General features: G+C 31.8%; 1 protein-coding gene across 5 annotated transcripts in view; it reads left to right on the top strand.

Annotated features, from left to right (window-relative positions):
• Positions 1-13,744, top strand: part of LOC114333446 (uncharacterized) — a 346,961-nt gene that overhangs the window by 240,499 nt on the left and 92,718 nt on the right. For all 5 annotated transcript variants that reach the window (XM_028283317.2, XM_028283318.2, XM_028283319.2 and 2 more), the window contains one exon: positions 2,743-2,830. In XM_028283317.2, the coding sequence (XP_028139118.1) occupies positions 2,786-2,830 (45 nt within the window). In that variant the 5' untranslated portion in view covers positions 2,743-2,785. The remainder of the gene's footprint in view (positions 1-2,742; positions 2,831-13,744) is intronic.

Raw genomic sequence — 13,744 nt, 5'->3', positions numbered from 1 at the left:
CAACTAGATTATGTATTATCGTGTATTATTATAGAATAAAACTATAATTTATTAAAAGATTCGCAGGAAAAAGTACATTTAACTGTACATCATGCGAACACCATTTGGATTATTGTTTAGCTATTATATTGTCAATTAGTACAAGAAACAAAGATTTTAAAATGGGAAAATGATACAGTTTTTATCGTTTTCTTAAACGATTCATTTTAATTATATTTAGGTTTTGAATGTCTTAATTGGTTCTTTGTAAATCTAGCAAATATTGAAATATGACATATTTCTCTAGGTTAAGTTACATTTCTTTCAATATCTAAATAATTATCTGTTAAGCTTATTTACTTACCTTTCTTTATTTTTTGAAGTGCTTGAACAACTTCGTGGTTTGTTATTTTGGTGACCGCTAAGGTTTTCACCTCATTGTAAGACTTTCCTTCGCGTCTTATCTCGTTCACGATTGATCTTCTTTAAGTTTGTCCTAGGCGACCTCTTTTTCTTTTTCTTTGGGGATTCCACTCTAGGTCAAACTTTGCAATACTGGAACTATTTTTTCGGACTGTGTGAACCAGTCCCAGATTAAGAATCTTGAGGCCCCTAGGCAACCCAAGCTATGAGGCCCCCTAAGAAACCTAGGCTTTCTCCGTTTTTAATAATTTTCACCATTTTTGACCATGTCAGTTCGCCTGTTGCGAAATAACAACATGACTGTGTAGCAGAAATAGTTTTCCCTACAAGTCTTGAAACTGGGCTATAAAACATTTGAACTGCTTTAGTTCATCTTCAAGTTCAGATTCAATGTCATCAGGATAGTTTTCATGTACTTTTGCCCAGCACACTCATTTATTAGAGTATCACTCAATTTTGTAAAAGCACAAAAGACCAAATACTGAGTTTACTGACCCGTACACTGTCAACCGACGACTCTGCTCAGTAATTAGCTTATCGAATATTGGTGGATACGTTTCAACCTTTAACTTTTGTCCGCACTGTAGAAAAACTTCCATTGAAATTAGCATCATCAAAATGTAGTTTTCTTGCTGGTTTTCGTTTACTCGCGTCGGAACATTCAGAGTATAGATCGCAGGTCTTCTGCTGGTAGTAAGCAAAACTATGTCTTTGGGATTAAGAACTCCAAAAGTGTATTTAGAAGTTGAACTGCAGTTTGAAGTTCAATCTCTTCTCTTCTCTCTGTAATGATTTACTGACAGCGTGGACGCGTTCTAAAATTGTTGCCCAAAACTCATTCATTATGAATGTTTCTTTTTTTACATTTCTTTCAACAAACACTTTGCCTCATGAACTGTTTCAGCTTTCTGATTAGTGTCTTCAGCAAAAGTATGAACAGCAGATTCAAAAGCGTTGTAACCTTTAGACAAAGGTCTTGTTGCATGTGCCCTTGCAGACAATCTTGTGCTGCTTGTTCTTTTAAGTACTCGATCGTGGCGAATGAGATCGCTTATAATCGCAGATATTTATAGTGGAGTTTCATTTAAGCATTTGATCATAACTTCCCAACGGTGGCTAGAGGCTGAAAAAAGTTGTACCTACACGGTCTGAATAAACCCAAAATACGATATTCCATTTGAGGGAGAATACGTTATTAGCCAATCTCTTCGAATTTTTGTTCCACTGATATATTTTCGAAAAACCATAGATTTTGTACAAATCTTGTAATATCTTCAAAATTTCTTTTTGATGCTGAAAAACTTTCATCAAGATTTTTACATTCTGAAGACCTTTCCCGATACAAAATCTCCGTACTTCTTCAGTTATTGTATTCTGTAATCCCAGTGGCGGTTCTAGACCAAAAAAACTGGGGGGCAAGTCACAATAGATTTTGAGTGACCGGTTTACAAAAGTGATTATAGTAAAAAGTCCTGTAAAAACTGGTGGGGGGCACCTGGCTTCCTGCCCCGGGCTAGAACCGCCACTGCGTAATCCTATGTCGTTTTCCGAATTTAGGACCCAATTATTTATCTATAACTTCAATTTCTAAGTTAGTTTCGGTTTCTGGTTCTTTAACTTCTTGAACTGGAATAGAATGTCGTTACATGTTTTTTTATCTTCTTCAGTTACGGAAGCTACTATATGTTTCACTCAGTTATTTCTATTTCATCACGTGCATTTTTATTGGTTGCAGCTTCACTAGCTATGGATTTCCGTGTGAAACTTAATTTAAGTAACTTTTGGTTCTGTTTTCGATCTTGCTTAAGGGTCTTTTCTTTCTCCTGCTTTTTCTTGCGTTTTTCTGCTCCACTCTCGAATCGTCTGTCTTATTTCCATCTGTAGTACTGTTCCTATTACCAAAGGGCATTCATTAGCGATTTATTCTCACAGCATGGACTTTCTATGTGAACAAAAGTATGCATTGTAGTGTAGTTTTATACGTCCACCATTACTCTTATGGTATTGCTCGATATTTGAATTTTTCAACATTTATAGTTTTTATTTAATTCTAATTATTATTTCTTCGTTTTGGGCCCTGCGAGGCCCCCTTTGGGGCCGAGGTCCCTAGGCAACTGCCTACTTTGCCTATTGGTTAATCCGGCACTGGTTATTGTAGGATAAAAATCTACCTTCTCATTATAGAAACTTTTGTTGATACTAATGTACTTATATCAACCTTATATTTTTAATCTTCCAAATTTAATATTTATGATAGACCATGAGGTTATGATGGGCAAATCCACCATTTTATTTAATAGTGTTTACAATGTTTGCTAATATTATTTTCTTTTGTTATAGATATCCGTATCTTCCAACAGCATGACATTTTAAATGGACAGTAATGGAGAATAACGAATATCCAACAGATCAAAATAAAGAGAGACGAGTAAGTATAAGTTTCTTGTCTTTGTGACATACACATATTCTATATATAATAAATATGACAGGCTGAAAAATCTTCCATTATAAATCATTAGAGAGCGGAATATATGCAAAGTACATATAGATGCATATATTGCATATTTTCAGACAACAAACACAACATTCCATATTTAAGCTAAACACGATTTATTTTGCATATTTTAAAAATAAATTATATAAAAGTTTAAAATTTTCCTCTCTTAGTTGGAATTTTATAACTTCGATATTAACGAGCTCGTTATTTATCTATCTATCGCTCATCTGGACTTTCCCATTACTACCTGAATTTAACAATTATGGGTGTTCCCAGAAAAATATTATTTTATTAGCGTAGCAAGTCGTAGGTACCTACCTGCTTTTAAGGGTCTAATAATTATTTTGTCAGTTTCCGGCCAACATTTGTTTAAAGTAAACGTTGTATCGTATTTAGTGTTTTTGAAGTGATTGGTATATATTAAATTTAAATATGTCTACCATTCAAAAAAGTGCTTGGATAAAGTGTTTCCCGAGTTAAAGCTAAGTGGAGACAAAGTATTTTGCAAGGCCTGTTCCAAAATCGTAAGTTACATTCATTTTCACATTTCATTTTTTAAATGAGGAACTGACAAACAAAAGCATCATGTCCCACACAAGAAATTTTTCTGGAAAGAGTGTTTTTATTCGACAAATTCGCTTTTACTTCTATAAAGACGGACATAGAGAGAAGCATCAAAATACAAAAATCCATCAAATTGTAGACAATTCCGCTTTTGTTCTTCAGCTTAAGTAACGTACTTTGTTCTTTAAGTAACGTACAAATTGCTAAAGAACTTATGTTCATAAAAGTTAATTTTAGTTTTTTACCAGATCTAATAAAGTCATTAGAACAAAGGAATTTACAATTAAGTGATTCGGTTAATCTTGTTAACACTTTTTCTGCTCATTGTCAAAAAATTCCCGGAAATACAGGGATTACAATTAGAAATAAATTAAAAAATGTTTTAGAAAAAAATGAGGGCTTCGATTGTTTGAGGAAAGTTGTACGTATTTTTGAAGGCAACTTTTCTGAAGATCTTACGACTTAATATATTGTTTTATTTTTGAGTATTTTTAATATGCATTTGCATATTTAGACAAATTTAGAAAAAATACCTGCATATTTGTAGTAAAAGTAATGCATATATATATGCGCATATTTTGGTAATGTTGTGTTGCATATATTCCGCTCTCTATAAATCATATTTAAATGATTTCTTTACTTAATTTATTAGTCTTTGTTGTTCATTTATTAGTCTTTATTGGTTAATTTATTTACACACACTTTACTACAAAATATAATTTATAAATATTTATTTACAATTTTCCCCGACAAAATCTTACAAAATCGAAAAAACGAACGGTTCATTTTAAACTCGAAAAAGGAATGTTCAAGCGTTTTAAATCGGTGTTTAGACGCCACGATAAATGCGAGCAATTTATTGTGACGATAAATTGCTACGATTTAAAAAAACTGACAACAAAGGATGTTGGAAACTATCGTGACAGATGGCATTTACAGGAACACAAAGTTCATTAGATTTCCAGAAAAACGGAAGCTCTGACAACAATGTAAATACCACCATAATATCGGCCGCATCACAAGACCCTTACCTACATACCAAAATTTATAGATTGAGAATGAAGAGAAAAACAAAAGCATTATTGTAAAAGTATACAAAAATGGCTTTATGTTTGTTTTTTGAAAAAGTTTGTAGGTGCTTTTGAACAGATTTTACTGTTCAAATTCACTATCATTTCGCTCATTCACACTTTCGTTCAGATTTAAGTAATAAAGATAAAAAAAATCGGCTCCAAGAGTGTGCTCTCAAATTTTAAAATCAATGTTTTTGACATCAAAAAAGTGGATATTTCTGTGAAATTCGACATAATTTGTAATTTCACTATCAATTTTCTATTCGGAATTCTGTCTATTGACAGCTTGACATTGATATGGTCTGGAACCACTATTTGCAATCAAATATTTAGCAAAGTAGTCTAAAAATTTCGTCACTTATATGGTTACTGCGTGTGTCATCCGTTGTAAATTCGTCATTCTGCTATCAAAGTATCATCAAATTGGAATAAATCTTTTATTTTTATATGCTTATGTAGGAGGTAACAGGTGTTAATTACCCATATTGTCCGATAAATAGGGTTGAAGATTAATATCCTATTTAAAATTCCCCACTTATTTGTCTGCCAAAACAACACGTTAGCCTTCTTCATGGTCATATTAGTCGATAATACTAAAACGTTGTTGCTTAAATTGGGATCATGTCTAAGAACTTGTCCAGATAAGGCGAAGTCTTCGTCATCAATTAATATAAACGGTATTAGTTGTGCGTATGAATCATCTCCATTTAGAATCATGGCCATTTTGTCACCTTCTTGCAATACATTTCGTTATTGCTAGTAATTTAGCGGATTTGGGTTGTTAAGTGTGTCTCAAAACTTACATAGCAGGTCGGGTAATAGCTAATCTTAATTAATGGTAGATTTTATTGTGACAGCTTTACATAATTGAATGTATTTTGATTCATACTGATATAAACTGCTCATCAAAAGTTCAAGATATTGGTATTATTTAAATAAAACATTTGCTATCGAAAAAAATTGGGATTTTCATATCAAATGGAAGTAAACAGTCCCATTAAATCCCTTTTTTATACGCAAAAAATTATCAGTAGATATATTTTTATTCATACTTATTTCAAATTCATACTTTTTGACATACCTCGTATAAAATTTATAAAATGTGATATATAGGGTGGAAGGCACTTATGGAATAAAATTATTTCTGTCATTGTTTCATAAAATTATAAAAAATTCTGAAACCCGTCGATTTTTAAATAAAAATGTGCACTTTTTAAACATAAATTTAAATGTACAGGGTGATTCTTGCAAGTCTAACAGAGTCCATAAGCTTTATTTTTAATGGAACACCCTGTATATTCTTATATTTTTAAAAGCTGCTTAACAACCTGATTTCAACAAACTATATCATGTAGGATGTATTATGAATAATACAGGGTGAAATTTTGAAATTAAAGTGTATGGAAACCACTGATGGAATAAAATTGTTTGTGTCTTTATTTTAAAAAATTATAAAAAATACTGGGACATGTCAACTTTTAAATTCTAATGGGCGATTTACAAACATAAATTAAAATATACAGAGTGATTCACGCAAGTACAGCATAGTCCATGACCTTTAGTTTTAATGGATCACCCTATATATTTTTATATTTTTAGAATCTGCTAAACAACCTCATATCAAAAACGTGTATACCTATTATGTAGGGCCTATTATGAATAATACAAGGTGAAATTTTAAAATTATGTGTAATTTTCGGCAAGATATTAAATACATAATATGCTTTAAATAATGGTATGGTATATATTTTAAATTAGCTAAATAAAGGCATCAATTTTCTAAACTAAGTATTAAATTTATTGGGTTTTGTTATTAGTGTCTTGACAAAATTTATAAATCATTTCAAAGTTTCACCTTGTATTATTCATAATGGACCCTACATAATACACTTTTTTGATATGAGGTTGTTTAGCAGATTCTAAAAATATAAAAATGTATAGGGTGATCCATTAAAACTAAAAATCATGGACTATGCTGTACCTGCGTGAATCATCCTGTATATTTAAATTTATGTTTGTAAAGTGCCCATTTGAATTTAAAAGTTGACGTGTCCCAGTATTTTTTATAATTTTTTAAAATAAGGACACAAACAATTTTATTCCATCAGTGGTTGATTAATAGCAAGCTGAAAATTTTTTAATAGCTTAAGGGTTTCTAGTCGGACAAACTTTGATATATGGGAACACTGGAACAGGGGATGTTTTAATTGTGGAAAAGGTTAAAAATTTAAAACGGTCAGACCACGAAAACGTCACATGTATTTTGTCCGACAGAACTTCCAATTGATTTGTTACCCTTTCATTAAACTCTCATGCAAAAATCAGACTGCTATTTATCACCTGTCATATAGCAGCCTGATTTTTGCATGAGAGTTTAATGAAAGGGTAACAAATCAATTGGAAGTTCTGTCGGACAAAATCCATGTGACGTTTTCGTAGTCTGACCGTTCCAAATTTTTAACCTGTTCCACAATTAAAACTTGTCCCTGTTCCAGTGTTCCTATATATCAAAGTTTGTCCGACTAGACACCCTTAAGCTATTAACAAATTTTCAGCTTGATATTAATCAACTATTTTTTCATACGCGGGATCCAGACCTAATAGGTCGATTTAAGCTAACTTACCTTAGTACAAAAGTTGATATAAATCTAAATACAGGGTGTCAAAGTTAAACTTTTATTTTATTTATTTTTGAATATTTCCTGACAGGCATGGGACAACAACACGAAATTTGGTAAGTGGTGCTGGTATTGTACAATCTACTAAAATATGTTAAACACTGACTACTACCAGAGGCGTACGACGGGGGAACATGAATGGTTGACCCTTCCCAAATTCTACGCCACTGGCGGAATTGCTATTTTAGTGCAATTTTTTGATTCTCCAATACTTTTATGTAAAAAACATACTCTTTATTCGTAACGATAAAGCCATTAGTTTTCGAGATATTTGAAGCTAAAAACGAAGGAGCATAATACATTAATCAAAATAAGTGTGCCTTCTCATTTTAACTTCAAATATCGCGAAAAGTCATGACTTTATCGTTGCGAATGAAGAGTATATTATTTGCATAGAAAGTATTGGAGAATCTAAAAATTATGCTAAAATAGCAGTTTCATCAGTGGCGTAGAATGTGGGAAGGGTAAACCATTCACTTTCCCCTGTCGTACGCCTCTGGTATTAACCACAAACGATTATTTAACATAATTTAGTAGGATGTACAGTACCTACACTTTCTGCCAAGTACCATAAGGAATTATAAATGTCAAATAGTTATCGGGCACACATAGTTCTTAAAGTTTTAAATAAAGAATAAATTATTTAAAAAAAAGAATACTTTAAAATAATTTGACATATCCATGTGATACTTGGCAGAAAGTGTAGGCACTGTACTTCTTCTTTATGTGCCGTCTTCTACCGAAGGTTGGCGACCATCAAACGATAGGTTTCTCTGTTTTGTGCCGCATGTATTATGTTCGCAGCTTCTGGTATTTGAAACCATTCTCTCAAGTTTCTCAGCCAGGATTTCTTCTTCCTGCCCAAACATATGGCACTGTACACCCTACTAAATTATGTTGAATAATCGTTTCTGGCTACTACCAGAGGCGTACGACAGGTGAAAGTGAATGGTTGACCCTTCCCAAATTCAACGCCACTGATGAAACTGCTATTTTAGCATAATTTTTAGATTCTCCAATACTTTCTATGCAAATAATATACTCTTCATTCGTAACGATAAAGTCATGAGTTTTCGAGATATTTGAAGTTAAAAATGAAAAGGCACACTTATTTTGGTTAATGTATTCTCCTTCGTTTTTAGCTTCAAATATCTCAAAAACTAATGGCTTTATCGTTACAAATTAAGAGTATTATTTTTTACATATTAAAGTATTGGAGAATAAAAAAATTGTACTAAAATATTAATTCCGCCAGTGGCGTAGAATTTGGGAAGGGTCAACCATTCACGTTACCCCGTCGTACGCCTCTGGTAGTAGCCAGAAACGTTTGTGTAACATAATTTAGTAGATTGTACAATACCAGCACCACTTACCAAATTTTGTGTTGTTGTCCCATGCCTGTCAGGAAATAATCAAAAATAAATAAAATAAAAGCTTAGCTTTGACACCCTGTATTTCGGTTATTATCAACTTTTGTACTAAGGTAAGTTAGCTTAAATCGACCTATTTTAAGCTCAGAAATCTAAGGTTAAGCTATGGCCCATTCTTTACCAAACACCCTGTATAAAGTACATGGTAAAGCTGTAACGATTAATTTCATTTGGAATGCTAATTAGGAGGTGATTTTTACGATTTTTTTTTCCAAAAAAAGGTTGCTTGTTGCTTGTTCTTGTTGCTTGTAACATTTTAAATAAACAAAAATAAAACTTTTTTTAGACACTTTAAAGAAGTTGGAATGAGTTGTCCCCGAAAAGTACTTAATTTTTTTCACTATTTCACGTTGAAATATTCAATTTGGAATTTGACGAATAAGAACTTACTTTTCATTAGCTACAACTCTGCTTCTACTGGGTTTGGAGACTTCATATATAGATTATTTTTTTCACTTTTTTGTAGGCTATATTTTTGCTAAGAGTATTTTTTCGATAAAATAATTAATTTTTGAGTTATTTGCGGGGTTTTTTGTCGAAAAATGAACATATTCACTCGCAAATAACTCGAAAAGTATTGACTTAGTGAAAATCTCTATACAACAAAAGTTGCTTAGAATTAGTCAGTTTATCCAATTCCGGACTTTGAACGTATGTTTTTTCACCCCCGAGAATACCCCCGGGTATTCTCGGCCCTATTCCCCTGAGGATACCCCTTTTATCCCCAGGGCAAAAGCACACATCGGCACAATATCACTTCTTTTCTTGTTAGCTATGTGTATGACAAATTTCATGTCAATATAGGCGGTTCTTTAAAATACACAGCGAAAACCGTGAGTAAATGGACTATTATTTGTAGACTAAAATATTAAAATTAAACAAACAAAATAAAAGCATGACAAAATAAATTAAAATGCCTGTCTTCTGACATGTTCTCGCAAGTGGGAATCGGCAGTAACTGGATGATATACTTATAATTAATCCTATTTAATTTCTCAACTTTTATTTTAAAATTAATTTTTCATTTTTTGTTTGTTGGTTTTTTTGCAATTTTTGAAACCTGGTTTAGGCGCCCCTAAAGGATGGCGCCCATGTGCATTGCACACTTTGCACATATGGGAGCGGGGGGACTGACGTTAAATTATTATTCATTTTTTTTTAATAATGCACCTCCTCATTGAAAATCGAGCAGACATAGTGCACAAATCAAATTCTCGAACACAACAAACCAAGGCCGGATCCAGGACTGATTTTCGGGAGGGGCCATGAACTTTTTTTAGAGAGGGGTACCGGAGGGTCTGGGGATAATTTTTAAAAATTTGGGTTACAATGGTAAGTTTTAAGGCACTTTTCACAGCCATAAAGACATTCAAAACTTATCGTTATTAAAGCATTATTAAAGTCAGTAAAGATTCCTACACATTTCTTTGGATCCAAGTGCAGTTCTTTCAACAAGTTTAATACTATTTTTCCCAATGCTTCTCCTGTCAGGCCTTGTTCTTCCCCTCTTTCTGATTTTCACTAATTATTTTTATGTTCTCATAAGCGTCAATGATCTTGACAAAGTCTTCACGAATGTTGTTATTGTGTAAGTATCTCAAATTTAGAGAAAGCTGTTCCACGTGGGGTACGTCGGTTATTTCGTCAAATATGACAGAGTAAAAATTTGCACTTTAAACCTGATTCATTATTTGTTCAATTATTTCTTCACCACAACATGTTATTAATTGATTTTGACTGGTGCTACTAATGTATGTTGCTCGAGAAGATGCTGTGGATAGGTGTTGTTTAAAAGTCTTATCTCCTTATGCGATATTAAACCTTAACAATTCTCCTCATTATTAGGTCCAGCATCTTCGTCCAGAAGCAGAAGGCTATGATCACGATGACTTTCTCTATTTTTTTGTACCTATTTAGACCTCTGAGAGTCTATCTGGTTAATGATTGAATTTTGCGGGTTGCGATAATTTTGTAAAAAATCCAGCCCAACCTAAACTCACTCCTTGTGGTATGATGATTTTTCATGGGTTTGTATGGCTCCGTCTTTGACCATGAGTTTGGTGAAAGATGTTAAAGGTTTCATGACAAGACTTTGGGCTATCATCCCTTTATTGTGACCATATTTTTCGTCAGAAAAATAAAACGCAATACTTGATAAACAATCCCTTTTGACTGTGCGAAAGTACCAACCAACTCCTTTGTTCTAAGTGCTAGTGACCCAAGTAATGCTTTATTTCTTTTCTATTCTTCGTGTGTACAGAATATGGAAATTGATACGATTTTGATGGCTGCCAAGATCGTTCTAAAAATTGGCACTTTGTAAAATTAGCAACATTTTAATTTGCAAAACATCCTATGTCATTCTTGAAGCTTTCGTTACTGCTTTTGTTCAATTGTAGTACAGACAATAATATATTAATCTCCTGTTTTGTACATATACATGTGTTTGAAACTAAAAACATTTGAACTTCAATAATTTAAATTTATATTTTTTTAAATTCTCGGAGCTCCCTGGATCCGCCCTTGCAACAAACGCAATAACAATAAACATCATTTGCCGCGGTTCAAAAGACTGACAAAGTTTGGCTCGTCTCAAACATCGTTCGACCGCAGCAGTGTTTGCTTTGCCGCACGTAACAGTGTGGTATCCACTTTCCGCAACAACTGCAACGAACATGCCGGGCAGCCTCGCGAAATGGATACGCGGTTCGGTTACATTCTGCTAAAAATTAAATATTACAGTAAAACCTCGATAGAACGGACCTCTATTTAATGGACTTCGGATATAACGGACAAGAAATCCGATCAAATGTAAAAAAAAATTAATGCAAAAATATATGAAAAGTAAAATGCTGGAAGAGAAATCGGCAAGAACAGGATCTGGGCGCGAATTTACAAAAGCTATACTAATTCAGTCATGGGGTTAATTGAATTCGAGTAGGTTTTGTATGCAGAATATTAGTTACATATTCTATACTCTATACTATTACGGTCCACAAATTAACTGTATTGGTGTAGGATTTGTAAGCGAAATTTTTGATTATTATTGAGTAAATGTCTATACTGTTTCAGTCATGGACGTATAAATAAATAAAGATTTATACGTTCATATAAAGACTAAGATACAATCATCAGATATTAAATTTTATTAATAGTATACGAGGTATGTCAAAAAATATGATTTTCTCTCAAGAGTAAAGCACCTTTATATTCCAACTGAAAATTGTTATTATCGAAAGTTGTTTGAAATTAAAAATTATGTTCTAATGCGTAATTACATTTCTCTAATTGAAAAAAAAAATTTTGAAGATACAAAACATCATTTTTATTTAAGTATGATAACTCCGAAATTAGTAATTTTACCAAAAAAGTTATTCTTTATAAAAAGTTTTGCGCGTTCTACAAAATAAGCGTCAATCGTAATATTTCACATTTTATTAATTTTATACGGGGTATGTCAAAAAATTAATTTCGCTCAAGAGTAAAGTACCTTTATTTTGCACAGTATTGAAAAATTTTATTATAAAAAGTTGTTCAGAATTACAAAACATGTATGAGAATACAATTACATCTTTTAAATTGAAATATTTTGAACTATAAAGGTACTTCACTCTTGAACGAGATTCATATTTTTTGACAAACCTCGTATAAAATTGATAAAATTTGATAAATTATGGCTGTATCTTTGTTTCCAGACCATACAAAACTTTTTATAAAGAATAACTTTTTTTTCGTAAATCTAATAATATCGGGTTATCATAAATAAAAATGATAACCCGATTATTTATCTGTAATTTGAGAAAAAAATTTTCTTTCAATTAAAAGAATGTAATTGCATATTAGAACATTATTTTTAAGTCCAAACAAATTTTCGTAATAACAATTTTCAATCTTGTGAAATATACAGGGTGTAACAAAAATACAGGTCATAAATTAAATCACATATTCTGGGACCAAAAATAGTTCGAATGAACCTAACTTAACTTAGTACAAATATGTACACAAAAAAAGTTATAGCCCTTTGAAGTTACAAAATGAAAATCGATTTTTTCGAATATATCGAAAACTATTAGAGATTTTTTATTGAAAATGGATATGTGGCATTCTTATGGTAGGAGCATCTTAAAGAAAAATTATAGTGAAATTTGTGCTCCCCATAAAAATTTTATGGGGGTTTTGTTCCCTTAAACCCCCCCAAACTTTTCTGTACGTTCCAATTAAATTATTATTGTGGTACCATTAGTTAAATTCAATATTTTTAAAACTTTTTTGGCTCTTAGTATTTTTTCGATAAGGCAGTTTTTATCGAGTTGCGGCTTCTTTTTTAATATGTTTACATAAAAATTTTAAGGGGGTTTTGTTCCTTTAAACCCCCCAAATGTTTGTGTACGCTCCAATTAAACTATTACTACGATACCATTAGTTAAACAAAATGTTTTTAAAACTTTTTTGCCTCTTTGTATTTTTTCGAGAAGGCAACTTTTATCGAGATATGACTTCTTTTTTAATACGGTTCAAAATATACCTAAAAATGTAAATCATACATAAATTTTTATATTATTACCAAGTCCCCATAATCGTACTTAACCATATACAAATATGTGGTGGATTTGACAAATATTCAAAATATCTCGATAAAAACTGACTTTTCGAAAAAGTACTAAGAGCCAAAAAAGTTTTAAAAATATTTTGTTTAAGTAATGGTACTACAATAATAATTTAATTGGAACGTACACAAAAGTTTGGGGGGGTTTAAAGGAACTAAACCCCCATAAAATTTTTATAGGGTGTCCAAATTTCACTATAATTTTTTCTTAAGATGCTACTGTCATAAGAATGCCATATGTCCATTTTCAATAAAAAATCTTTAATAGTTTTCGATATATTGGAAAAAATCGATTTTCATTTTGTAACTTCAAAGGGTTGTAACTTTTTTTATATACATATTTGTACTAAGGTAAGTTGGTTCAATCAAACTATTTTTGGTCCCAGAATATGTGATTAAATTTATGACCTGTATTTTCGTTACACCCTGTATAAAGGTACTTTACTCTTGAGATAAATTCATATTTTTTGACATTCCTCGTATCCTATTGATAA

This window comes from Diabrotica virgifera, chromosome 10 (assembly GCF_917563875.1).
Source record: "Diabrotica virgifera virgifera chromosome 10, PGI_DIABVI_V3a".
NCBI lineage: Eukaryota > Metazoa > Arthropoda > Insecta > Coleoptera > Chrysomelidae > Diabrotica > Diabrotica virgifera.
The sequence above is the reverse complement of the archived record's forward strand: the minus strand, read 5'-3'. Positions and strand labels throughout refer to the sequence as shown.